Source organism: Aphanomyces astaci (genome assembly GCF_000520075.1).
Source record: "Aphanomyces astaci strain APO3 unplaced genomic scaffold supercont1.26, whole genome shotgun sequence".
NCBI classification, from domain to species: Eukaryota; Oomycota; class Saprolegniomycetes; order Saprolegniales; family Verrucalvaceae; genus Aphanomyces; species Aphanomyces astaci.
Genome location: NW_009798289.1, coordinates 172593 through 200170, shown reverse-complemented (window position 1 = coordinate 200170; position 27578 = coordinate 172593). Strand labels below are relative to the sequence as shown.

General features: G+C 53.8%; 4 protein-coding genes across 4 annotated transcripts; 3 read left to right on the top strand and 1 right to left on the bottom strand.

The window, feature by feature from the left end:
* The first annotated feature begins 6794 nt into the window (after nucleotides 1-6794).
* Nucleotides 6795-7688, top strand: H257_10041 (hypothetical protein). The gene has a single exon (XM_009836474.1). It carries the CDS (start codon nucleotides 6965-6967, stop codon nucleotides 7631-7633), a length of 669 nt encoding a protein of 222 aa, XP_009834776.1. The 5' UTR covers nucleotides 6795-6964; the 3' UTR covers nucleotides 7634-7688.
* A 919-nt stretch (nucleotides 7689-8607) lies between these two features.
* On the top strand, nucleotides 8608-10023 carry H257_10040 (hypothetical protein). Its single transcript, XM_009836473.1, has one exon. The coding sequence runs from the start codon at nucleotides 8620-8622 to the stop codon at nucleotides 9847-9849; it is 1230 nt and encodes a 409-aa protein (XP_009834775.1). The 5' UTR covers nucleotides 8608-8619; the 3' UTR covers nucleotides 9850-10023.
* Nucleotides 10024-10044: 21 nt separating this feature from the next.
* On the bottom strand, nucleotides 10045-11933 carry H257_10039 (hypothetical protein). Its single transcript, XM_009836472.1, has one exon. It carries the CDS (start codon nucleotides 11899-11901, stop codon nucleotides 10078-10080), a length of 1824 nt encoding a protein of 607 aa, XP_009834774.1. The 5' UTR covers nucleotides 11902-11933; the 3' UTR covers nucleotides 10045-10077.
* A 457-nt stretch (nucleotides 11934-12390) lies between these two features.
* H257_10038 (hypothetical protein) lies at nucleotides 12391-27577 on the top strand (the record flags this gene model as incomplete). The annotated part of the gene is made up of 4 exons (XM_009836471.1): nucleotides 12391-17835; nucleotides 18208-18812; nucleotides 19097-19163; nucleotides 19237-27577. The coding sequence occupies 4 exons, from the start codon at nucleotides 12391-12393 to the stop codon at nucleotides 27487-27489; spliced, it is 14370 nt and encodes a 4789-aa protein (XP_009834773.1). The 3' UTR covers nucleotides 27490-27577.
* Nucleotide 27578: the final 1 nt, after the last annotated feature.

Sequence of the window (27578 nt, the reverse complement as noted above, 5' to 3'; positions counted from 1 at the left end):
TATCATGATAATACCTTAAAGAGGTAATCAGTGCGTTCGTGGACGTTGTCGACGCGAGTCTTCGCGGACATAATGCACTCGTAGTCCCAATGTAGTTGTCGACGGGGTCATATTTTTCGCGGACATTTTTCGTCGCGGTCACTTCGTGATCGTTATCACAGTAGCCTTCACGGAATATTCGTCGCGGTGTTCTTTTCGGTAAACACAGTCGCCGACGCGGTCTACTTCGTGATCGTTGCCACGGTAGTCGTCGCGAAAACCTCACGATAGTCATCGTGGGTAACTCTGTCTCGGTCATCACGATGGTATTCTTCACCGTGACCCGCCAGAGGAAGCAGTAGTAAGGCTCATAACCAGTGGAGAGGGCAGGAAGCAGCAGCAGACACGTGTGTGGATGGAGGAAGAACTGAAAGTATATTAGTTCTGACGGGAGAGAAAAACAGCCAATCAGACTACACTATGATTGGCCACGACATCTTTGATGTTTCGTGACAAATGTCTGCGCTGTCTTCTACCTGAGGAAAAGCCTCTAAAAGGCACAAAAACCTCCTACACAGCTAGCAGAATGCTGCTACCTGACTGACAGGGCAGTGGGGATGTTCTCTAACAGAACAGGGTGTTCTGACTGAAACTAAACGACGAAGACGACGGCAACAGATACAAAATATTTCGTTGACCAGAGGGCCTCTTTATTTTAACCCAAAACTCGACGAAAAATAGAAATGTCGATGATTTATCAAAATTTGAACGTGTGTCAGTCGTGCTTTCTCCTGCCACGTGATTGGCTAATGGGGATTTTGTTGTGTTTTGATCCGTCGTGTTTCCCTCATTTTCATGCACACGAATTGGACATTTTTCAGCATGTGTTGTCCAATCCAAAGTGTCTATTACTTAAATACAAAGCTTCATATAAAGAATGATGTGCTTGGGCGACAGCGAAATGGGCCGCAAGATGTGGCCGCCGCACACCCAGGTCCAAGCGCAAGCACAGAAGTACACGAGCCATAGGAACAATCAGATCGGATAGTGCCACAACTATAGCGACTAGCTATACGTATACTTCCCCGTCGAGCGGTCCTGCAGGAAACTCACAGGATCGAGCCGCTCCATACCGCAACCACGACATGACACGATGACAACGTGGAGGTCGCTAGGGAAGTCTAAAGGTGCACCGCAGTACACTAACATGATCGAAAACGTATTGTTAGGAAGTATCTATGATGCATGGGTCACCTGTGCTGCCTTTGACGAGAACATCTCCGTCAAAAGTCGGCTTTGGCCTCCATCGGCGTGGACCCCAAGGTTCCATGGCGCGTTAAGTGATCCAATCGTGAAATCAAGTAAATCATTATCCAATCAATTTAACATACTTGGAATACACAAATACCCCAATCACGACCAAAGTATGACTCTTTGTCGTGCGTGAAAAAATGAATTTCGAAGTACGACGGAAATGAATCTGATTGGCTCCGTTTGTATTGAAAAGTTACTTGGAAGAGGCCATAAATACCGTCGGTGGGTTGGAACGCTGAAGGACCCGGGTGAGAGTGGAGGGAGGTACAAAGAGGTGGGATAGGATGTGGGTGTTGACATATATTGAGGCGATTGCCATTACGACTTCCACGGTGAGTGCGGCCGTAGCCTTGGTCGCGTTCGCAATCAAGGTTGTGGTCACGGTCACGGTTGTTGTCACGATTTCTCTTCTTTTGGGAGGCAGCGCCATGTTTATTAAAGACAGTGTGATCAAAACCAGGACGTCGACTTCAGGATAGGGCATACAGGGAGCGTGTGAGTGGCAACGGCTCAGTATAAGTAGGACTCGCCGGGGTGGTTTGACGCAATCAATGTGAGCATATCTCGGGAGTGTGAAGGCGTCTCAGAACATGAACGGATCCATCGGCGTGCGGAATCGCTTGGGGTGTGGGCGCTGGGACCTGAACTGCATGCGTCACGGCTGCAAGTTGGGTTCGTGTTTGGATGGTAGCGGCAGTGCTGTAGTCACCCAGAGTAGACGCTTGTTGGTGTCGGTTCGTAATAATACGCCTAAGGGAGTTCCAGACTTCAGAAACGACGACGGATTAGTTAGCCGCATGTGCAGTGGCGACGGAGTTCGTCACCACTTTCCACAAGTCCTTGTTACGCAAAAAGGTATCGGACATCAGAAACAGAGTTTAGTAGTTTCAAATAGGGTTGTGGTGGTGAACGGGCGAATTCGCCGACGAATCCAGAGGACTGGAGGAGGGCGGGGACATAGACACACAGTAGCCTATAAACACATCGGTGGCATCCGACATCAAACCGACAAATTTCTGGAAGGGGACTGAATATGTCGTGATATCATTGGAATAGAGTCGTTTAAAGTTTTTGATTGGTCGATGATCTGTTGTTTACCAACATATCACGCTACGTAGAGTAATAACACGATATACTTGGTATGGTGTCAGTGTTGGCAGTTTGCTTTGCACGGTGGGCGAGCTTGCTTAAACCTTGGCCAAGAGTGTGCACCAGTACGCGACTGCTAGCCATCCTGCACTGACGGCAACAAAGCAATTCTCAGTGGACAGTTTTGTTGCCCAGAAGGTCATACCTACGGCTCCAACGGCTCGCGAGGCGTGGCAGCAATGGTTTGTGGCGGACCCCGACAACGGCTTGACTTGCAGTAAGGGTATGATACAATTCGACAGGAAGAAGGACTCTGAACGGTAAATGTTGGCGAAGGCGTTTAACAATTACCAATCGTTCGATCAATTCGAAGCCTCGTACACGGGCTTTACCAATTCGTATGCAAGAATCCTCAAAGAAGTTCGGCGTAGAAAGCAAATTCGTACAATGTAATTCATTTTTTCTTGCACTCTGTTTTGAAATATGAGGTGATAGAACATGGGACTTACAGTTAATTGGTGGCTAATTGAAGAATTACTCATTAATAATTGTATTTTATCCTAGCTCATCAGCAATACTGGTTGATTTCCAATCGCGAAAACACAATTCTTAAAGTCTAGTCTACTAAGGCAAAGGATAACCATTGTACTCCATCAACAAGAACTCCGTTATCCCGTTGCCACGGCCGATTCCTTGAATTGGACTGTGCCACAAAGTGGAGCCGAGGTGTGGGATGGTGTAGTTGACGGCCTTGGTAGCCCCCCGTCCGAAAGCAGGTTTAAGATGAAGATGGATGTTAATGGCAAATTGGGAAATGATGAATTGATGTGAATGGGTACTAGTAAGCTAACGTTAGATGTAGTTTTTTATGACAGTACGAGAATAAAAGGACGAGTCGGACAGGACGAGCATCACATTGAGGAATTACTGAATATCAACCAATTAGAATCTTGTCGGATGTATTTGTCGGATTTCCAAGATAATCCATAAGCTTATATACTGTCCGTTTGGGCGAGTCGAATGCAATGAAATTTTCCACTGAGCCTATTTTAACGCAATTTTTTATCTCATCGTCTTCGATCACATATTCTGCTTGCAGAAGGTTGATGGCCCAAAACAAAACGATGCGCTTCGTTCGCAAGCAACAATTCCAGCGACGAAACGTAATATTTTAATGTAGTAGTCTATTTAAATAGTTATATTTGTTCAATACTTTTAATAATTTGTACCTCTGATATAGTAACACTATAGATTATTTAACGTTTATTCATTTAAGACTCAAGTATAGAATACTTCGATGCAGCAGTTTTAAAATTGCGTTTCCAATAAAGTACGTTGCATTATCTGCTTAAACTCATTTCAAACCTGGGGGAGTAGAATGCGATTCCTGGAAAAATATAACTCCTCACGGACTGCAGGTTAAACTCCTGAATATAAATACACCTTCGGATCGAGGAAATACCTCCTAGGGTAAAAGTTATGGGAGAAACCATTCTTGAATTCCTTCCGCCAAGAAGTGGGGGTCTTGAGCGTACCACTCGTACCACAAGTCTGCCAAGGACGTGGCAGCTGCCTTGTGGCGTTTCGTTGGGACAGTGGCTTTGGCTTCGTGCGACGGCATGGCGATGGAAGGTGCTGGAGCCGCACCAATACCGACGTGTGCTTCAAAGGCAGCGACATGTAGGCCAAGTGCCTTGTTGATAGCAACCAGTTCGTGGATCACTGCTTGTTGCTGCGCAATGGTGTCGTTCGCACGTGTGCCTATCCTTTGGTGCGGTGTTTCGACCACAGCTTCGTGTGGCCGCTCAATGGATGCCGCCCACGCCAAGAGATTTCCAACTGTGAAACCAGAGGCGTTTGCCGCTTGCGCAAGCCTCGCCACAGCAGGACCATGGGGACAAGTTTGCATCCAGAATGGTATGTGCCACAACATCGTTGCCATTAATATGTCTAGCACCGCCGGCTTGATCAACAAGTTGGGGTTTGCTAACCCAACACAGTTTTGGTAGGCCACGGCTTGGACACGAGCGACAGCAAAGCGGGATGCCGGATCGAGTGTTGTATGGTCAGTTACGACAACATTGCCGGTGGGAGCCCAGTCGCTCAACACCTTTGCAATATTAAGGGCTTCTGATAACATGTTGAAAATGTACGCGAAAGCCTTGTTTGTCGATGATAGCTTCCACGCTCCACGATCAAAGATCCATTGCGCACTCAAGCCGCTGTGGCCATTTGCATGCTAAGCACCTCCGGGTCGAACGCTGTGTGAAGTGAGTTCGTGCGTTTGCCTCGACGGTACGGCAATCCTCTTTAACAGTCGATTCACGCAGGCATGAACACCTGGATCGGCCGTGATATTCGCCGCTTGTGGCGAGTCTTCAGTGCACGACACCAACACCACCAAAGGGTCAAGCATGGAATGAAGTGGGGTTCCAGGTCCGATGGTGATCGCTTCGGCTGTCACAACTTGAGGAAGGTTCAACAACATGACGACTGACGGGGTAGCTTGAGTAAGAAGGGCTAATGCGATGGATAGAAGCGGACACGTATACGGGTTTTGGTCAGGATAGTGCGCAAGTCGCTGCTCCTCGGACGTCTTCATGCGCACGAAACCAATCGTGACTACAGACCCCGAAGTTACAGCGAGCTGTTGGCGTTGGACAAGGCAAAATTCTGAAGCATTACCAAAGGAATGCCACAGCAGGACTAGCATAGCAGCATCTTGATAATCCTTTGAACTCTGAGCGTTGTGATGCAGCCACTGAACGAGCACATACAAGTCTTGCTTCGTGCAAGCCTTGGCTTTCTTCACAACGCCACCATGTTCACGTTTCCAACAATGACGCTCAAGCGTGCGCGCCATCTTCTGCAGCCGTTCTTCCAGTGACACGCGTAGTGACGGATTTTTCTCCAACAGCCAGTTCTTGGTCGGTCTGTAGTATTGCATTACAGTAGACTTTGCCAACTTACGGCCGCAACTGCCTCCGTTAAAGGCAATGTGGATACCATACTAGTCTATTGCTGCCTCAAATACCGATGCCGTCGCATCCTGGGCAATGCAAGCCAACAGAAGCTCGAAATGGACGTTTTCGGAGGCCACCCACCGTTTAAACGCATTCAGTGCGTTGACGCGAGCCCTGGCAGTCTTCGCAGGCACACGGTTGCGTAGGCTCATGATGCTGCAGGTAATCGGATGGTTGGGTACCAGTTACACTTAAGATATACTACGGATTGGTAATTTAGGTTGTGTGAAACAGGACAAAGTCCTCAATGTCGGAATATGAATCATTTCCAGTCAAATACTCGGTCACTACTAGTTTGTATGCAAGGTGTGATATTTCAGATTCCATTCCGACAAATTTTGACCGAATGTGTCACAATAACAGTAGCCCTAACCCTTATTTGCTATAAATTGAAATGCGTGATGACACCCAGGTAAAATATTTTGTAAATTAATATTCCATGCATACAAAACTAAGATATTACGACCGTTCGCGAAATACAAAGCCAAAAAAAGGGTTTCACCGATTCCTTAACTTTACACTATAATTTCAAAATACAAATCGATTACTAGGTTTAGGATATTCAGGCACTTCTTGGCGGAAGGAATTCAAGAATGGTTTCTCCCATAACTTTTACCCTAGGGGTATTTCCTCGATCCAAAGGTGTATTTATATTCAGGAGTTTAACCTGCAGTCCGTGAGGGGTTATATTTTTCCTGGAATCGCATTCTACTTTCCCAGGTTTGAAATGAGTTTAAGCAGATAATGCAAAGTACTTTATTGGAAGCGCAATTTTAAAACTGCTGCATCGAAGTATTCTATACTTGAGTCTTAAATAAATAAACGTTAAATAATCTATAACGTGGCCAACCATTAATGTACCGATGTTTCTTCATTTTCATTTTCGAATATTTCAGTTGTTTTTTCGAATCCTCCCTTGATACATACTACTCCGAAGTAGTACATTTTTGGATGGATAACGTTGAGCTCTTTCGAATTAGGTCGACGAAATATATTTTGTATCTGTTGCCGTCGTCTTCGTCGTTTAGTTTTGATGTCTCCAATTGGTTGAAAATTGGCGAATCTGACTTCATTTCTGTGACATTCGAACCCACTTCAACTGGTAAAACAATCTTCACCAGAATTCACAACACTGTATCAACATAACTACAGTACTCATTGTATTTAGCTCACCGGGCAAGTTGTTCATGTTCTTCATGTATCTGACTGTCTTTACGCAGTACTCATGACTTGCTTCGATACGTACTGAATACCACCCATGACATCTTGTCGAATCCCGGATCATTCATCATGTTTTCCGACGTCGTGTGTCCACCGTGGTGCTCTCGATGGCATTTTGCTCGTTCCTGGTGGATAGCGCCTCCCAACACGACCCAACACAACACGAACCTTCTATGCATGTTATTTTACCGCTGCAATCAACATGACAAGTTGTCAAAGTTCGTCGCCTTGATCACGGCGGCAACGTGGCCATCTCGCTGCTTATGATTTGGCAATCAGGCCGACTGTCAACCTGATTGTTGGACCAGATCTCGTAATCTCGTGCTTCACTGCACTGTATGTTGTGGTATGCTGCACAGTGCCCTTTTCATTCTTCAATTCACGGCAACCTGTCCACAATGCTTCTTTGGCTAGCCCTGCATGCCGCCGTGACGGCGGCGTACCTTTCCCCCACAGGCAACCGACCCGCACCATGGGGCACTGTGCTGGGCGTCACCAATGGCGTCAAGGTGTACTCGAACTACAAGGCGAAGGTCCACAACGGCGATAACTACTACCAGGGAACGTACACGGGCCTCAAGTGGCAGTGCGTGGAACTGGCCCGGCGGTACTTGCTCATCACCCACGGCGTTGTGTTTGAGTCTGTGGTCGACGCGGTCGAGATCTTTAACCTGCGCTCGGTGAAAAATGTCATCAACCAGGATCGCTTGCCGCTGAATGTGTACCCCCAAGGCTCGTCGACACCGCCTCAGGTTGGGTCGTTGCTCATATGGGATCGACAAGGCGTGAATTCCCCACACGGCCATGTCGCCGTCATCGTCAATGTCCAGAACACTTACATCGATATTGCGGAAGAGAACTTCGAGGACACGGTATGGCCGCCGTCGGCGAACTACTCACGCCGCATTTCTGTCTCGCGTACCCCCGCAGCGTTCAACGTCAAGCCGTACTACAACCAGTACAAGGCATCCGAGAATGTCCTTGGATGGGTAACCTTTAGCCCCTAGCACAACTTTTGATAGGATGGCCTCAGCCTCAATGCCCCGCACTTCCACATAATTTCGCACATAAGGAATAACCTTCTGTCTGACGATCTTGAAGGGTCACGGAGATACTCCGCAGAATGTTGGCATATATTAATAGGCTTAGGGTAATGGTATATCCTCTAATATTTGATATGTGTATACTCCTAGGTACAGTACTAGTACTATTAACAGTAGTACTGCACGTATTAATAGTACTACAATTGCTATTGTGCTTTTCACATATTTTGCCCGTTGTTTTAGCTCCTAAAACCATCCAAAGTTTAACCTAAACCGAAGTTGTACACGACGTAAAAGTAAGCTTCCCCACCGTTCTGTCATTGGCTGATCTAAAACTTGCGTTGTTTTACTAAAACTACTTCGTTTTATTAACTCCCGTGGCCAAGCAGTCATGCAGAGTAATGACCTACTGGGGTAAGCTCGCAGTGCACCAGCTCACACGAGCTTTGCAGCCAGCTTGTTAGCAACTCGTTGGCACGAAAAGTCGAGCAAGAAGCACTCAACATCAACCTTTATCGAGCATAGTCAAGAATCACACTCGCGTGTATTAGTTAATCCACTCTGTAAACCCCCGCGTTTGCCGAAATGAAATGGGCAAACGCTTCAGGTTAGCAACATATGCTGCAGGAACAGCCCTTGCTCATCCAATCATAGGTACTTCCGATTAGCTAAAACTAAGTTGAATTAATCTAAAACTTCGTCACCCACTGGTTAAAAGCGGGTATTTATACCCAGATTAGCCAAAATATGTGAAGAGCACAATACCAGTACAGGTAATAATACTATTAATTCATCATCAGACAAGTTGCTACGTACTGTAGTACTAACGTTAGTACAATATAATACTACTATTAATAGTATCTGATTGGCTGAATCGGATTGAATATGCTCGGACCAATGAAATCCGTGGACTCATTGGTTCGGGGTCATTCATTGCAAGAAAAGTTGCCATGGGATACGCGAAGCGCGGCGCCGATCGCCGACCAGAACCGGCTGCGAAGAAGGCCAAGACATCGGCATACCCCGGTGCACCACCACACATCCCGCGCCATGCGTCGACGCATGTGCCTGCGATCGCAGAACCTGTCGGCCCCATTAACAGGACGTATGACGACTTGATCCAGATGACGACGGCACACCCGCTGTTTGCCTCCAAGTTTGCGCCAAACCCGAAGTGGGTGTCCACGCTCACCATGAAGCCGAGTTCCAAGGCAAAGTACAAGAAGATTGTAGCGATCGATTGCGAAATGTGCGTGACGATCAATGAGACGACCAAACAGCGCAACTCGAAAGCGTTGGCGCGCGTCACCGTGATCGACGGCGAGAACCTGGACAGCATCCTCGTGGACCTGATTGTCCACCAGCCTCCGCCAGGACACGTCGTGTTCAGCTACAAGACCCACATCCATGGCATCAAGGAAGTCACGATCACGGCGTCGACTATCTCGGAGGAGCGCGCGCGAAAGGAAGTGCTCAAACACGTCGGCCCCGACACCATCGTGGTCGGCCATAGCGTGTACGGGGACTTGGCGAGTCTGGGCATTCATCACAACCGTGTGATCGACACGTCGTTCTTGTACACGCGCAAAAACGTGCACGAAAAGTACAAGATGCCAGGGCTCCGCGACTTGACCAAGCAGTTGCTGGCCATTGAAATGCCTGCGGTGCACGACAGTTACCTCGATGCCAAGACCACCATGATGGCTGCCACGTACACACTGACTCACCCATGCGGAGAGATTCTGTACTACGACGGACCGCGGACGGACGCCGTCGCCGAAGCGGCTGTCCCAGCGATTCCAGTGGTCAAAACCACGAGTCAGCCCATCGTCAAGCCAGAAACGGAAGATTCTGACGAAGCCAGCACGCACTGGCTCGTGCACAAGATCCCCAAGGGACTGTACAACTCGGACCTGGAACAGTTTGCCATCTCACACACCGCCGTGGTGCCGACGATGGTAGAGAACATTGTGTTCAAAGACATGTGGGGCTCGTGCTCGGTGCACTTTCGATCGTCCGGACATGCCAAACTCGCGTTTCGCACCCTCGTGGGCAAAGAGTCGGAGGATCCGCTGCAGCGCCCCGTGAAAACCATGAACATCCACGACGCCAAGGGCAAAAAGTTCTCCAACATCAAGATCGTCCAAGTGACCCAACGTGTGGGCAAGTCAAAGAAGTAACGAATCATTGCATCTATCTCCTCCAGGTCGTCGCCATTTCTTGGAGGGTGGTCGTAATCAGTAACGTTATGTTAGCTAGTATTGCCGATAGCCACATCATTTAAAGCGCGAAATGTGTAGCTAACGTTACTGTGTTGAGTATGTACTGAGAGGGAATCCATCCCTACAACAGGCGTAAAGCTGGAGCCCCATACATCAAGAACTTATAAGAGATTTGACCATTCACTGTTACGATGAAGTGGACGAAAATCGACCATGAATGGTCGACGGCGCACCCGACAGAAACGAAGTCGTGGGGCTGAATTTGTACCTCCGCTCGACACTCGACTGCAAGTGGCCGTCGCAGAGAAGTCCAGTTGGGCTCGTACTCCCGTCACTTGAAGCAGCACCAGGCGATCGTGGGGAATGCACGGGGACTGAATGATGCTGGGGCACCTGGTCGTGATAGCCCCACGGCGTCGTGCCCTCGTCGTCAGTAGGGTAGAACTCGTCGAAGTCTTGAAGGGGGTCGTACGGAAGCTTGGTCAAACTTGTTTTGTCCGCTGCCCACCAGCCCTTGAGGTAGAGAGGCACGCACCATATTGCACACATGAGCCCCACAAACACTAACACGACGACAGTCCACACGACGTTGGCGCTCACTTGACGCCCACACCCTTGCCACATGGAAAACTTACACCCACCACTTGTCATGCTCGTGAGCGTCGTCGTTATGTTCGGTTGGCTGAAAGGTGATGTTGTCCCATTGCTGCTATTAGTAGCTACGGGAACAGCCGTAGTACTAGTCACAGCAGCAAAAGTGCATGCATTGGCAAGGGCGATGCGATCCCCGTAGCTAAACATCCCTGCACCTACCAGCGCCCAGACCCCGTTGCCGAGATGAATGGCAATCACATCCAACGCATCGTCGAGTCGGCCCAGTCGGGTCCATGTCGACACGGTGACAAACACGAATCCTGCCACGGCCCCAATGATGATGGCGGCGTGGGAAGCCACGGAGGACGCCGCAGCAGACATGGCCACGAGACCGCTGAGAAGGCCATGGTTCATTGGGTGCTTGGTCGGGACGTACAGCGACAGCACAGAGCTGACGACGCAACTGGCGGCAGAACTCAGTGCCAAGTTGACGCAAGACGCCACTACGACGTCGGGGCAAAGGCCGCGCAGCGTCGGCGACGACAAGTGAATCAAGCCGAAATGGGCAACGAATACGAAGAACGATCCGATAGAGTGGTATAGCGATGTCGTTTCGGGGGACGCCTCGGCGAAGGGAGGGGAGCTTGTGGGGGGTGGACGACGAGAGAGGTCTGCCAAGTAATTGTCGGTAGGCGGCAGAGTAGAAGGAGGCTCTAATGGAGGTGTGGCGGGCGTAGAATCTTTGCTCCTAGAGAAGCAAGATGCAATCAGCACCGCCATGCCAGCACAGACATGCAACGCGCTCGCCCCTGCGTAGTCCACGACGGCGGTGCCATACAGTGCCGACGGATGCGGATTGGAGCTACTGACGGGGCCATGGGACGACCACAAGGCGTGGACGAGGACTGGGAACACGAACGTGTTGAGGAGAAGGATGTACAAGAAGAGCGGGCCGCGACTAACTCGGTCGGCTAACGCATGGTAAACCACAGACGTCATGGTCACAGCTCCGGTCGAGTGGAGAACCCAGAATGCCCACGTGGGAGATGCTAACGGTATGCCAAGAAGGAAAAAGCCATCGTGTCCCAGAAACGTCCCAGTGCCAAACGACAGCGCAAATGTAAACGAGTACGACAACAACACGACCACCGCGACGAGGCCAAAGCTTTTGGAGTCGGGTAATGACACAGCAGGGGCGAGGAACGCTAGACCGACTTGGAACAGCAAGATCTGCATGGAGCATGTGAGGATCCAAAGGACATCCACGGTGTCTTGCAGTGCATATATGTTCAAGGTCGACGAATTTCCCGCGTCAATGTGGTCGGCGTGCATTGCCAATGCGAAGTCGCTCCACGAGTATTCCAACACACTGCCATCCACGGTGAGACGTATTGTCGCGTGTGAGAGGTCCATCATAACGACCGCAGCTGCGATGTGATTCAAAAGGCAGAGTGGATCACTATGATGGATAGAAGCACAGAAGAACACAGCGTGGACTAATTCGAACAATGGAACGTTAGCAATGTGGCTGCAGGTTCTAAGGTGATGTGCAGCACGAGTTCAAGGCATACATCCCGTCCTAGTTAGGGTCCCATCTTGACAATGACGACTGTAGTGTGGGATTCGAGGGGCGGGCTGGGTCACCAAGGGGTGCTAGTTACAGTACTTCATGTGAGGTGGGGATATATCAATCAACAACAGAACTTTTGTCGATCATTAGTATATTACATTCAAATGAACTATTTTGACCCAACTCAGATATAAGATTTTTATGATTGGGTTGCCAATTCCGGAAGCAAATCCCCCAAAGATACATTTACGGCCGCGGCGCGAGTGCCACCGACCTCGCATCAGATCGCATCGTTGTATTTCTCGTATCGACCAGCGGTCATTGACGAAAGTAGGATGAATGCTGACGATATTCAGTGGATCCGGGCGCCTTTTTCGTCCTTGAGGGAAGAGAGTGTCCTCTTGGAGCGCTACGCGTCGCTGCAGGTGTCTTCTTCCCCGGCCTCTGTTGCATTGACCTTGTCCAACAACATTTCGACCACGTCCACCAGCACGTGTGTGAATGGAGTTACCATGTCACTGGAGGAACTAAACCAAGACGCAGACGTCGCTCGTCTGCAACTCTTTGCCAGGCACCCTCATACCACCACCGGTACCTCGGACGACGCCGCCAAAGACCCATCGACCACCAAACCAGCCAAGAAACGACCAAAGGCTACCACCACATCAGGTGTGAACGTGATGTCCCTTGTCTTGAAGGAACCATCCCTCCAAGGACAATCGCCTGAAGCTGCCATCAGTACGCAGCGACAGGCCAAGAAAGGGGCGTTGATCGAACGCATGTTTCAAGCCATCGATACATGCACCCCCGCACTTGGTCACCGCCCGCTGTCATCATGTCCATCGTCCAGTTTATCGCTTCACGAAGCATCCCACACAACAACGTTCGCGCCACCTCGGGTGCTAGCGCCGTCATCACCGTCTGAGCGCCATTCGTTTGCCCAAAAGTTGTTCTCGGTGGCGTCGTGTCGCATGCAGCTGACGCTGCTCAAAGCCATGCCGGTTGACGTCCGACGCGCGTGTGTTGTGGACTTGGTCGCGTCGATCCTAGACTTTCCCGCCCTGGCGCTGTCGGGCACTTCCACGCAAACCGCCGAAGACGCGACGTTGCAGGCCATGTACTCGTTTGCCCAGGACATCATGACCACGGACGGCCCCGACGCCATGGCTGACGGCATGCTCCTCGTGCTGGCGCTCGGCGTGGCGACAGGCCAAGCGCACTTTTTACTGCACGTCGCGTCGAGATTGCTAAGTACCGACAACGGGTTGAACCTGTGGGCAGAGTCCACGTGCACAGTGCAGTACGATCGCCTTTTTCACCGCTTTCAAATGTCTGAGCCGGAAACCTCCCTCGGCGTATTGGCCGCGTCGTCGCTTGTCCATCAACTTCGGATCCAACCGGCCACCACCACCGACGACAGCACGTCCAACGTGTCGATTACCACCGACGGCGCCTACCTCTACACGTGGAGCACCGCCACCGGATTGAAGAAAATCGGCATGGGCACCGGCGGGTCCGTCCTTGGCCGCGTCTACGCCAACGTGCCTGCGGCGTCGTATCTACCCTACTTTGGACCCACTCGCCCGGTCGTCCGCGCGGTCTGCGGGGCCGTCGAGGTGGTCAGCCTCTCACCCACGCTCCTCGAAACAGCTCCGACTGTGCACGATGCGTTTGGGGACGGACAGCTCCTGGTTGTGTTCAAGGCCATCGGCAACACCAACGTCATTCAAGATGTACTCTTCGACGCCCTGGAACGGATTTCGCTGCCCGCGACCGCCGTCGTCGTCCTCGCCGCGTTCGGAACCCTCGTGGACGTCACGCCTGCCATTCAACACCTCTCTGGACACAACCATCGCGGCGTGTTTTCCGACTCCATGTCGCCCCTTGCCAACGCGCAACTGCTGGTCGTCCACTCGCCACTGCCAGGTGAACACAACATTCGATCCCACTTGGTGCAAAAAGGTGACGTTGTTTTCAAGCCGATGCCCCCCGTCAAGTCGACGAGCGTCGTGTGCGTCGGAAAGTGGCTGTACTTGAACGTGACCTGTTCAGAAACTACCCCAGCAACGTTGGAGTTTGTTCGGATAGGAACGACCGACTTGCGGGTCCAAAGCGTGGTCGACGTTCTAGAGCAACGCAGCAACGGCGTCCGGCTCCAATGGATCACCGAGGGCGATTTTCTGTACGACGTTCGATTCCGAGTCGAAAGCAACATCATGGACGTGCATGTGTACGACCTTCCAGTGTTATCCTCGGCCAAACCAACGTTGTCGTGGGTACGGTCGGTGGCGATTCCGCTCACGTCGTCACAGTTGACAGGGTCGCTCAAAACCATCGGCGACGAGGCCCGTCCATGTTATACCAATGGCCGGAGTTTGGCTGTTGTGACACGTGTCGATGGCGCCCCTTCAGCATCGCCACTTTGCTTTCAGTTGGACCTGCAGCGCGACGGGGAAAGAACAGCAACCGCCGCCGAGGCTCTGACTAGTCTTGCGACTGCTGCCGTTTGCTTTGATGCGGCCACGAATATGCTGTGGAGTGTGACAAGTGCACGAGATACGGTCGAGGGCTATCGTACTACGAATGCGTCGCCTCTTGTTTACATCCGCGACAAGGTCGATCACAAGGGGGCAGTGGTGTCGCCCGTCGAGGCGTGGAATCTGATTCACCAAGCAAACCCGCCGTCGAGTGGTAGCCATCGATGGCTCGTGGGGATTTTCGCCAAACTCCACGAGTGGGCGGGTTGTGACCTCAAACAAGACAGTGTTGTCCGGGATGAACTGTCTCTGGCAGTGGACATCTGCGACGAAACATTTCACGTGCTTTTGCACTGCATCACCACATACGCCGATCGGTTTTGCCGCGGACATGTGTTGCATGGATGGGAAGAGTACGTGCTCATGTCGTCGTTAGTGGTGCTGACTGCAAATGTCCGCCGAGTTTCGGTCAACGAGCATGCACACCTCGTACACGTTGTTGTGACCAGCCGGCTGGCGCCGACGTTGTCGAGCCTGGTGCGGTACCCGGACTTGGACCATCCGATCGTTCAAGCGGCGCTGCACTTGTACAAGGCGTCGCTCGACATTTTTTACCAGGGCCCAGTCGACCAACTGGCCCTCGTCGCGACCTATTTGGAGCACCGATCGGCTCATACACTGCACGCCAGCGAATTGCCCATATTAAAGCTTGTGCTACAGCGCCTCACCAGTGTCGAAACCCTTCACGAGCTCGTGGCCCATCCCACGGCGTTCGAGTACTTGGACGTGCTGCTGTCGCACTCGGTCAAGTGGCACCTCGTGAACGACGCCGCCGACGACGACGACGTAGCGAGGGAACTCGTCGCCGTGGTATACGCGATGACACAAGCGTTGCTGTGGGGGTATCACCGGCAGCGTATTCCAGAGCTCGGAGCGTGGGCCCGCTTTGAAGCCATCGTGCAAGCAGCTATCCAGCTTGTCCAAGCTACACCAGCCAATCGCATCGACCGGCTAGAGCATACTCTTGTGGGTCAAGTGTGTCCGCTGCTGTTTACTGCGATGCAGCATTTTCCGTGGACGCCCGCAAAGACCACGTACGAACGCATGTGTGACCTGCTGGGGCAATTGGTCGAGCTCGTGGGACCGTTGAACAAACAGACAAGCAAGTGCCACGACGACCAGAATGAAACGGTGGTGGACACGACGACTACGGTCGTCCAGACCGTAGAGTCGGCCCACGACTACGCCAACAACATGCACCTACTCACGGAACTGACGATCCCGGGCGCATCGACATTAACCATTACGTTTGACAGGCGAAGCCGCACTGAAGCCGCGTACGACTATGTCACGTTTTACAAGGACGAGTCGCAAACCGACTTTTACGGCGACGAAAAATACTCTGGACGGGGGGACGACGACGACCACAACTGGCCGGGGGTGGGCTCCCGGCCGCCGCTCGTGATCGAAGCCGAGTCGTGTCATGTGCTGTTCCACACGGACGGCTCTGGCGTCGACTGGGGGTACAAGTTCACGGCGGTGGGGCTCGTGGTGTCGCATGTCACGTGCCTATCGTTGCCGTGGCTCGCGCATGTCGAGGAGACGTTGATGGTTCTGCTGACGTCGATGGCGACGACGTTGGTCCGCGGCAAAGCGTTCACGCCGCTTTCAACGGCGGAAACCAACCAGAGAGTGCTCTTGAACAGTCGACTGCTGCAAGGCGGCAAGCAGCAAACGGCGGATCACGTCGTGGGGTTCCTCAAAGACCTGGTGGACCACCCTCTCGACGACGAGTCGACTACCGCTGCCGCGACCGTTGTCAAGACATTGAAGAAACAAACGGTGCAAGATCAAGGCTCGATCGCCCACGTGAACCGCGCGGTGCGGGCGGTGGCGGCGGCCATTCTGCACCACAACTTGTGGGGCATGGACGTATATGAGATGAGCCAAGCCTCCGGACCCGCGGGGGCGACGATAGTACCCCATGTGTTGCAGGCGTGGAAAACGGCGCAAAAGATGCGCCAGTGGTTTGACATTGGGGACGCCGCGGACGCGACCGTGCACCGCGTGTCGGCGGCGGGACGCCCCACGGGGCTCAAGCGGCAGCCGTCTGCGTACAAGGGGCAGTCGGAGGAAGCAATGGTACAGTTGTGTCAGGTGGTCGTAGAGCGCGCGCTGTTTTTGCTCGAGTTTACGCCGGCGTCGTTTTCGTTTGTACGCGCCGCTAAACTGCGATGGAACTTGCTTGCAAAGTACTCGACCGCCATCCACCGGAAAAACTCGTGGATGCATTTGGTCACAGAATTGAATGCTGCCACGGAACTCAAGTCCATGCTCGACTACCGCCGCACGTCCATGGAGCGGCTGCACATGCCCAAGACGGTCACGGAGTTGGTGCTCGAGTTTGTCCAGTCGGACGTGGACGTCGGCGAGATGCAAGCCATGCTCGAGACCCGCAATGACCGCGCGGGTAGCCGTGTCGTGGGCATGGCGACGATCGCCCGCGCACTCAGCGCGTCGTCCAGCGGTCGGCTCCAACATGTCCTTCTGGAAGGATTGGCTTGTACGATGCGCGCGATCGGGCTCGAGGATTGCTGCGCCACGAGTTTGCATTTTTTCAACTCGCTTAACGGGTGCGCCGAAGAGAAACGCAAAGCCCTGAGCGAAGCCGTCGCGCACTGTTTGAAGGCGAGTGCTGACATCCTGGCCACGAGGTCATCGTCCAAATGTCTGGCAGCTGAAGGCGACTCGGGCGCGCTCGTGTCGAGTGCATTGAAGGCCATGGCCATGGACTACGACGTCCGCGACTCGTACTTGTTGTACGACAGCAAAGTACTGCCGCACATTCTGCGCCTCTTGCCGTCGGACAACGTCCGCGTCCGCCGCGTGGCGCAGGCGATCATTCGCGTGTTGATGTCTCACTTTGTGGCGATCCCAGACCAATCGTTTTATTCCACCGACATGGGACTGCCGACGTTGTCTGCGTTTCAGAAACAGTTGCTCGCTGCCGTGCGCCTCCAGCTGGAAGGAATCGTGGGGACCGTCCAGCACCAAGTCGACAGTCCATACACCGCGCTGTGCTTGACGCGCAACCACGCGGGGTACTGCACGCCGTTTGTGGCCGTGCTTCCGAACCACTCGATATCATTCTGGCTGTTTGTGGAGGAACAAGCGTGTCAGTATGCGCTAAAGGTGGGCGACGAGGTGCGCCGAGGACCTCATTGGATCAGTTCACAAGACGAAGATGGCGGTGACGCTGGCGTCGGCACCATTGTATCCATCCAAACCCCCACCACCGTGCAGGTACACACACTACTTCCTAGTCGATTGACCGGATAGCCAGTGCAAGCTGTGTTGTACTGCGAACATATATGCTTGCTTTGGTCGTAGTGTGTACTCTCTATGCGCATGTGAGACGTCGTGTCGAGTTGTGTACATGGGATGTTGTCTATATACCTTCCAATTCGACCTTTCTCTGCACGATGTTGGCTATTGTGGAGTCCGCTACCGAACAAGTACACAATACCAATCGACTCTTTGTACAGATTTCATCGAAGTGTGTCGCTGTGTTGTTCTCCGTATGCGTACTTTGGATCCTTCATATTTGTCTTTGTATCATCTGTGTTGTATTGTGTATACATGTGAGACTATAGAGCTTACGATGATCGATTGTAGGTGAAATGGCAGACGACGAGCACGACGTCCGTGTACACGTGGGACCCGAGTGTGCCGTTGTACGAAGTGCAATTGGTAGACGAAGGTGTGGGTGGGATGGTGTTTCTGCACGGGAACCGCAACTTGGTGTCGGACACGGAAGAGATGGCGGCATGGAGCCACTACGGGATGTTCCTCACGGACGAGGGGCAAATCAAGTACATCGTGAGTTCTGGAGCACCGGACAAGGACTCGATCTTCGAAAGCACCGATTCTGTCCACTGGAATGCATGGAACCACGTGTGTCTGGTCAAGGAGGACGCGCACTTGAGACTATATCTCAACGGCGCGTTGGATTCGCAGCACGTTTTGGACGACCACGTCTCATCAACCGCCGCGCACGAGGTGCTGATTCAATCGGTCCATCCGTGCTTTGGCCATGGGGATGGCAACAGGTGGCCCGTCTCTTTTCCCGGCGCGAGTCGACTGGTCGTGACGTTTGATCCACTCACCCAACTGGACAAGTCGAACGGTGACTTTATTTGCTTCTTTGCGTCTGCAGACGAAGCCGAAGTGTGGGGGCAGCCCATGTACTCGCACTCGTTTCCGGGTGTCGACCAGGAATGGTATGTACGCGTCGCGTTGTTCGTTGTCGTGAACCTTCTTTCTTATCACTTCTGAGCACTTGGTGCTATTGTTTGTGATTTCGTGCGATGATGTATTCACGAGCTTGTACAAGCCAAGCGGTTGATTGCGATTTGTATTCCTTTATATATACTTTCTTGGCCATGGGATGATGTCTTCGATCGGACAATTCGTCATTGGACATACATATGAGATGTTGTTTTTGGCTTGCAACCCTCCGTTTTCGTGCTCTACACCATGGAAAGATGATGGTGGTCTGTCCTAGTTCGCTCGTGATTCCATCCGACTCGACCGTCGTGTACTTTCACTCGTCGTCTCAAACAGTCAAATGGGTACGTTTATGCCCTTATTCATACCGACGCACGAGATGTTCATCAATTGTTTTTCGAATCTGACGGTTTGTAGGGCTTCCGTCTCCTGGTGGCGGCCGAATACGACGATGACCGGCAATTCCACGATGTACTCAACACGTTTCCATTTTACTTTGGAGAGCCGCCGTCTCGGGTGCTGGACGCGCCGTCGGCTCGCTGTTGGGTATCGCATTTTAGTGTTCTGAACGCGCCGCTGCAGGCCCATGACGTGGCACTCCGCATGCGCCTCGACAGCCAAGAGTGCACGCCGTACGCGTTCCCTGTGGACCGGACGTTACAGACGCTCGGGTTGATTCAAACGTGCGCGGAAACCCAGTTTGGGCGAAGTTTTATCACGAATTCCGTGCTCATTCGCCATCTCATGGTCGTGGCGTTCATGGGGGCGGCGGAAACCCAATGCGGTGCGCTGTACGTGCTCGTGGAGCTGGCGCCGACGCTGTCGACTGCGTTGGTGGACGATGCGTTTGGCCGGGCGTTCCCAACGTCGTCGTCGGGTTCGTTCTTGGACTCGGTGTGGGAAAACCTCGGCGCGATCTTGAACGTGTGGCCGTCGACGGACGCCCTCCATCCGTCCATACAGTGTCATGTGACGGTGGAAACGCAGCCAGCAGCGTTGAGCGCTATGAGTTTGGTGCAGGCATACCTGTCGCTTGTTCGAGCGCTGGCGAGGTCGTCCCGTGACTGGCTGGACCGCGTCCACGCGCTGTTGCTGTCGTCTATGGAGCACACCGACTCGCCCCACGAGTTGAGCTTGGTCCTGGCCAGTGTCGCCGTCTTGGGGGGAACGTACGACGGCGTGGGCATTGGCAGTCGCGTGCGTTGCTGCGTCAACATTGACGGCAAGGAAAGCGTCGAAGTGGGTTCGGTGATCCAGTTCCGACTCAAGGGCGAGGCGCGGATGGCGTGTGTCTTGTTTGACTGCGACAACAGTCGGCCCGTGGACGTTCCAATCAGCGACGTCACAGTCGACGACGACAACGACGAAGAAGCCGACGGCATGTCGGCGGTAAACACGCAGCATTTGTGGGACAACGACGACACGACCAAGGCGCTGCTGGGTCGGCTCGAACGATTACTGCAGAAATGGCAACGTATCGACGCCGCGTCTGATAAGTCTGTCGACCCCCGGCGGTACAAACCCCGCACAAAGTCACACGACAAGGTCCAAGTGCTCGAGAGCGACCATCCGTACGCCAACGACACGCACAAAACGGTCACATTGGACTTTCCAGGGGCGGATGCGATCTTAATTGTGTTTGACCCGATGACGTCGACTGAACCGGACTGCGACTTTGTCCGGTTTGTCAAACGGGAGGTCGGCGACGAGAGGAGTGGAGCCACGTACGGCGACGACAAGTACAGCGGCGTACACTTCCCAGGCGTGGGGGCCGTCCCGCCCCTTCGCATCCCTGCGTCCAGTGTCGACGTCGTGTTTCACACAGACAGCACTACGACGGACTGGGGCTACCGCTTGCACGCCACGGCCACAACAGAGTCTCTAGTGCTGCCGCCCGAAACCCCGCCGTCGCCTTCCAAGGGGGCGTGGGGGGATCTCCGGGCGCGCATATTCAAGGTTCTATCCCGGCATGCGCACGTGCTGGCGCCGTCGTGGACTCGGACGCTGATGGGTGAGATGGCGCGCACCGCGGTCATGCCGTACACGGGGCGGCCGCTCACGTCCATGCCCAAGTCACAAGTGTTCGAGTCGAAACATCCGTACGCGAACTCGATCTCCGAGTACATGGCCGTGACGTTCAAGGGTGCGAATCTGCTGAGCATTTCGTTTGACCCGCTGTCCCGCACCGAGCACGGGTGTGACTACGTCGTGTTCTTCAAGGACAAGAGCTTGGGCGACCGGTGGGGCGATCATCAGTACACTGGTCGGGCGGGGTCGGAGAACTGGCCTGGCGTGGGCGGCCGGCCACCGTTGCTGATCCCCGCGGAGGGGTTTACACTGTTGTGGTGCACGGACAGCTCCAACGTGGACTGGGGATGGAAGTTTATTGTGAAAGCTACGTTTCCCAGCTTGTCGCCGCTCGAGCTGACGTCGGAGCAGTTGAACCAACGCGCGTACCACGTGACGGAGATGCTGTACGAACAAACGCAGTACCAAGCGATGCCCCGATCGACGGATTTCGATGGGTTTGAGGAAGACAAAGGGGCGGAGGCGAAGTCGCCGTTTCTACTACTTCCCCCATCGCCCCCGCCTGCCTTCCCCTCCAAGTCGTCTAAGTGGCACCGCATCCAATCGTTTGACAACGTGGGGCTGTACGAAAGACCACACGACAAAGCTGCGGTCGTGGATGTGCTGACACACAACATACATGTCAAGATTCTGAACGACAGCGTCATGGATTGGGTTCACGTGGAAACCAAAGGGGGCGATGTGGGGTGGATTCGGAAGCGCAAAGGAGACGTGTGGGTCATCCAACCCCTGGACCCAACCGACCTCGCGGTGCTGATTGACGAAGACACGGTTCTCGTCGGAATCGACGACGAAACTTTTGACCACCAGCCTCCAGTTGTGGACGACACGAACGAAGAGCAAGATGAATTGGCCAACTTTGCGTCGCACTTCACACTGGAAGAGCTCAAAGGGCACGCGCACCGGCTACATTCGATGGCCGTCGAGACGTACTACGCGACAGCCATCCACAGCGCCCGACGTAGTCTCATGACGGTGTTCTCTACGCTCACGCCGTGTCCGTTGACGTCTCTGTCCACGTCCCCAACACTTCTCTTGGAGCTGCTCGTAATGTTCCTCACGCAGCGGTCGCTCATGTTTCCACACTTGGTCAAGGCCAAGCTGCAACTGCAGTTATTTCAGTGGCTGGACTCAAGCCCTGCCTTGCTGTCCGCCGTTGTGTCGTACAGTACGTCGATTCTCAACCACACGATCCAGACATTGCAGTCGCATCGGCGCGCCATGGTTCGTACCCTTGAAAGTCCGCATCCGTACACTGACAACGCCGACACCTACTGGCGCGTGGACATGCCAGGGGCAAAGTGCATCAAAATCGTGTTTGATTCGCGCAGCAAGACTGAGGCAGGGTGCGACTGGCTGTGTTTTTACGCAGCTACGGACCGCCACGTCACGTACGGCGAGGCGCAGTACAGCGGTCGCGGGGGCAGCGAGAACTGGCCTGGGTTTGGCAACCGACCGCCGTTGATCATTGACAGCGACCGGTTCGAAGTGTACTTTCACTCGGATGGTAGCGGTACCGACTGGGGGTGGGCGTTCACTGCGTACGGTATCGTGTCCTCGGACAACCCATCGTGTCCTCCCAACTCCTCAGTTGTTGACATGGAGAAACCCATGGTTGCGTGTTGGCTACTCCACGCTCTCACGGCCACGCCCTTGAAATCGTCCAATGTCGAGGAAGCTGTGTTGAACAATGCGCTCGTTTTGCAAACGTGGATCGATTGCTTGACGGGAATGCCACGACAGGTTAAATTGCAAGTTCTGGCCATGATCACGAACGTTGCATTGGATCATTCGGTGTGGGCACGCATGACACCTTGCCATGTAAACTTGTGGTCCAACATTCGGACCCTTGTCAAGCAGCGCATGCGGTCACAACACAAATGCGAAGAGCGCCAAGAACTCAAGTCGATGTACCTGCAAGCCCTCATCCAATGCGCCATGGCGCTAGACGTGGCGGTGGAATCGTGTGGGTACCCCTCTACATCGACTTCGTTTGCCCGAGAGGTGGTTCAGAAACCGGCTGGGGACACCACGGCGGCGTACACAGTGGACACCACGTCCTTGTCAGTGTCATTTGCCAACACAACACTTGTTCATGCATGGACGTTCGAGGCAAAATCAATTGTGGGGACCGTGCTTGTTGGCATTCGAAGAAATGATGGATGGAACATCCAGTGGACGACCTCCGTAGCTAAAGATGCGCCTCCTCCACCCGACATGTACGTAGACACAAACCACGTCCTTGTCTTCAATCCACGCGATGTGATCCGCGTCGAAATCGACTTGGAGCGCCTCGTCCTTCTCCGCAACAACGCAAAGGTGCTTGACGAACGCATCCCTCCACCATCGACCAATTCCACCGCTGTCCTGCATCCCGTCGTGACCGTCTTCAACCCGTCAGATATCGTGATCGTGTCTGCCGCCCCCTCGCTTCGGATTCCAGTCGAGTTCCCCGACCCGGCTTGGTATGTCAAGGCCCTGGATAGCATGAGTGCGCTCTGGACAGAATGTGCTTCCTTTGACAGCCGGACTCGACATCGTCGACGTCCGCTCGTCGCGACCAGAGAAAGCAGCCACCCCCTCGCCGACGACTCGTGGGTCGACACGATTCAGATTCCAGATGCCGTCAAGTTGGAGATTCGCTTCGATCGACAGACGCAACTCGATGCCAAGGACACGATCGTGCTCAGTTCATCCTCAACGGAGCATCACCAATCCCACGTCTTGACGGGTTTGAATGGGAAAGCCAGTCCGAACCACGCCGCATTTGGTCCCCCAGACGTCACGAAAACGTCGCTTCGAGCAGGTGACGTGGTCGTTAGACACGACCGGGATTGGGTGTATGGCAATGAAGATGGTGGTCCAGGAGATCGAGGCACTGTGACTGAAATCGTGGGGTGGAAACATCGGTCTGGCGCCGGCGTCAAGGTGAAATGGACTTGCACCGGGCATGAAAACGTATATCGGTACGGGTACAATGGTTACTTCGACGTGGTGCTACTGTCGACCGCTGTCGCACCGCCGCCGTCGGTCTTGTGGATCGAGGGGGACACGGTGCAAGTATCAGTGACTCCTTTCCGACTGGCGCACGGCAAAGACGCGTCGGGGTTCAGAGGTAGCGTCGACTTTAACCGCCACATGTGCTTGGTACTTCCCAGAACGCCGGCACACCTGACATTGGGCGACGACTTTTCGATTCAGTTTTGGATCCGCCTTGCCGACTTCAAGGACGACAAGCGCCCGCAAACCATCTTCTTTGCCGGGCATCCTGCGTCATCCCCCGTCCTCGCGTGCCTCCACCTGTCCGTGGCGTCGGACTTTAAGCTGCGTCTGGCGTTTAAAACAGACGACTTTGTCGACAGTTTGGTGACAGAGCCCCTTGTGCCTGTGTCGCACACGTGGACGCACATCACAATCACGAGTAGCGGCTCTGACGTTGTCCTGTACAAGTTTGGCGAGAAGTGGGCGTCGCATACGTTTTACGGCCGATCCAGCTACACAACTCCGTTTCACACCATGCTGTGGGGGCACCATATACCTCCAAATGACACCGCCGGTCGCCCTGGTTTCAGACCGTTCGGCGGGCTGGCCGGCCAATTGTATGACATCCAGCTGTGGGACGCGCCGCTGTCGTCGACGGATATACGCCGGACGTTGTTCGCCAAGCAAACTTCGGGCGGCAACGACCTGTACCCGCCACCGCCCCCTTCGTCGCTTAACCCGTGGGCCACGATTAACAAGTCCGGGAAGGATTTCACGAGTGTCCGGTCGGACGTTTGCATTCGACGAGGACAGGCCTACTTCGAAGCGACGTTGTTGAGTGGGGGGACCGTTTTGGTCGGATGGGTGGAAGCCGGCAGTTGGTTGCGCCGCAAGACGGCGGGCATCGGAGATTGCGCGTCATCGTACGCCATTGATGTCAACCGGCAGTACATGTGGCATAACGGCCCGATTCCGTTCGCAGTGCCCACGGGTGTCCGTGGCAACGCAGGGGACGTCCTCGGCTGCTGGTTGGATGTCGATCGAGGGGTCATGTCGTTCACACTTAATGGCGTCACCATTGGCGACTCATTCACGGCTCCTAAGGCTGTCACCACGACTTCTCCGACGAGGACTACCTCCGCTTCACGACAAAGTGCCGTGCTGAAGATTGCTCCCCTCTTGTCCCCTCGGAATGGCCGCTCAGCCGCCTTGAACTCCACGCCTCGAAGCTTGAGTAGCTACGAAGTTAAAGTGGCGGAGCTCATGGGCATGGGATGCACGAGGCAAAGTGCCATTGAAGCCCTCGAACGAAACGACGAGAGCGTCCCTCGGGCTCTTGAGTGGTTGCTGCACCATGATCACCCAGAAGGCAAACCCTCCACCGACAGAGTGTCTGGCCCGGCCGTCGCGCTGGTCGACGACGCCACGCCAGTGCCAAACCAATGGCAGCACGGCCACGGGTTCCACGCAGCGGTGTCGTTGAGTCCGATGGGAGGTCAAGGTGTGGTATGGAACCTGGGCCAATCACCATTCGTCCATCCCCCCCAAGGACTGACGTCGCCATCAGTGTGGTCGCACCGAGTTGTTTCTACCACCACAGCCACCGATCAGCCTCAGCATGCCTTTCAAGTGTTTGACTGGGCTGAAGACGGATGGGAAACCATCAAAGTTCGCCACAATATACTCGACATGACGCCTCAGTTGTTGCACCAGTATGTTCTCGATGAAGGCGACGGGTTGCAAGTGCGCGATGCCAAGGGAGGTCCACCGGGGGAGTTGGTGTCGACGGAAACGTCGTCCTCATCGTCGTCACCACTTAAACCGTGGAAGGGATGGATCTACTCCCCGATTCACAACCAAGGAACCGTCCCGTGGGGCTTCAAGTTTACTGTATTTGGCCATTTTCATCGCAACAGTCTCCCGAAAACGCGATTCGTGCTGCGCGGCGGGTACAACCCCCTCGAGTCGCACCGCAAAGCCGCGCTGCAATTGGTGCAATACGTCAATAAAAAGGCTCGGCCAATGGACGTCGCCCACGTCGTTCGCGCCCCTTGGGCTGAGTTTGCCCTTCGCGACGAAGACTGGGTGCGGTGGCCGTTGTTGTGTGAACTTGCGTCCGGCGCGTCGATTCCGTCTCCCGACTCCCCACCTGCGAATGGTTTGGAATTGAACCAAGCCAAGTTGGCGCAATGTTTCAAGTGGCTCCAAGAGTTCAATCTTGCCATGCATTGCTTGTTACCTTTGGTGCACTTTGAAGCCGAGACAAGCGACACAACGACAACTATGTTGTTTGGGCAATTCAAGCTGTCGGCTATGGTCGGTGCATGCCGAGGCCTGATCTTCCAGGCGTTGAAAAAAGGCTTGTGGGACGACTGTCTCAAGCGGACGCAGCGGTCGGGTGTGTCGTTGGAGATGACGTTGAATCGACCAAAAGCGATGCGACACCGCGCCGCGGGCCTTGTTGACACGGAGGCGCGCACGACATTGTTTGGACAAGCGTTTCGACAGCTCAATTCGAGTGAGAACCACCATTTCCGCCGATCCGACAACGTGTACTATGTCAAGTTTCTCGGCGAGAACGCCGAAGATGCCGGGGGGCCATATCGCGAAACATTTGCCCAGTACGCGTCAGAATTGCATTCGGCGCAGATTCCCATGATGCTGCGCACGGCCAACGCCGCGCACAACGTCGGCGTCGGGCGCGAAAAGTGGGTGGTCAACCCCTCCGCGTTTGCGTCGGTGCGGCTCCGTCGTCGCATGTTTACGTTTCTGGGAAAAGTCATGGGGGCCAGTGTGCGAAGCAAGGACTTTTTAGCTCTGGATTTGGCGGGGTTGCTGTGGAAGTTGCTCGTGAACGACGGGGTGTCTGTGGACGATCTCGAAGGCGTCGACAAGATGCTCGTGCAGTCGATGAGTAAAATGCGCTCCATCGATCAAGTGGGGGTGACCGAAGACATGTTTGAAGACATCGTGCTGGAGACATTCACAACGTTGTCCACAGATAATCGGGTAGTGGAGATCAAGCCCCACGGCGCGTCCATTGCCGTCACATTTTCGACACGCGTCGAGTTTGCCGACTTGGTCGAACACTTTCGTCTGCACGAGTTTGACACGGTCGTGCGGTACGTCCAGGAAGGACTGGCCAAAGTGCTGCCGCTGAACTTGATGAGTTTGTTCACAGCGACCGAGTTCGAGTCGATGGTGTGCGGGTGTCCGGAAGTGGACGTCGACTTGTTAGCCCAGTGTACAGAGTACAGCTCTTGTGCTGCCACCGACATGCACATTGTGTGGTTCTGGAGTACTTTGCGCAAGTTTTCACACGAAGAACGCAGCGCGTTTCTCCGGTTTGTGTGGGGTCGGTCTCGTCTGCCGCACTCGGTGGCCGAGTTCCCGCAGTGGTTCAAGCTCCAATCGTTCAACAAAAGCCCGGCCGACACGTACCTCCCGGTGGCGCACACTTGCTTTTTCGCGCTCGAGCTGCCGTCGTACACAAGCGAAGAGCTGTTGATGAAAAAGCTGTTGTATGCGATATACAATTGTCAGGAAATCGATGCCGACGGCGACAGTGTCGCAGCGAATCAACTAGGGTGGGAGGAATAGACAAGCAACATAGTAAGTTCAGTGGATCCCTAAGTTACCCTGCAGGGTCAATATGAAGGGACTCATCGTGCAATCATGTTGAAAGGGTT

Bases quoted from the DNA above. Each gene is read 5' to 3' on its own strand.
- H257_10041 (XM_009836474.1), top strand. From the start codon at position 6,965: ATGTTGTGGTATGCTGCACAGTGCCCTTTTCATTCTTCAATTCACGGC.
- H257_10040 (XM_009836473.1), top strand. From the start codon at position 8,620: ATGGGATACGCGAAGCGCGGCGCCGATCGCCGACCAGAACCGGCTGCG.
- H257_10039 (XM_009836472.1), bottom strand. From the start codon at position 11,901: ATGATGGACCTCTCACACGCGACAATACGTCTCACCGTGGATGGCAGT.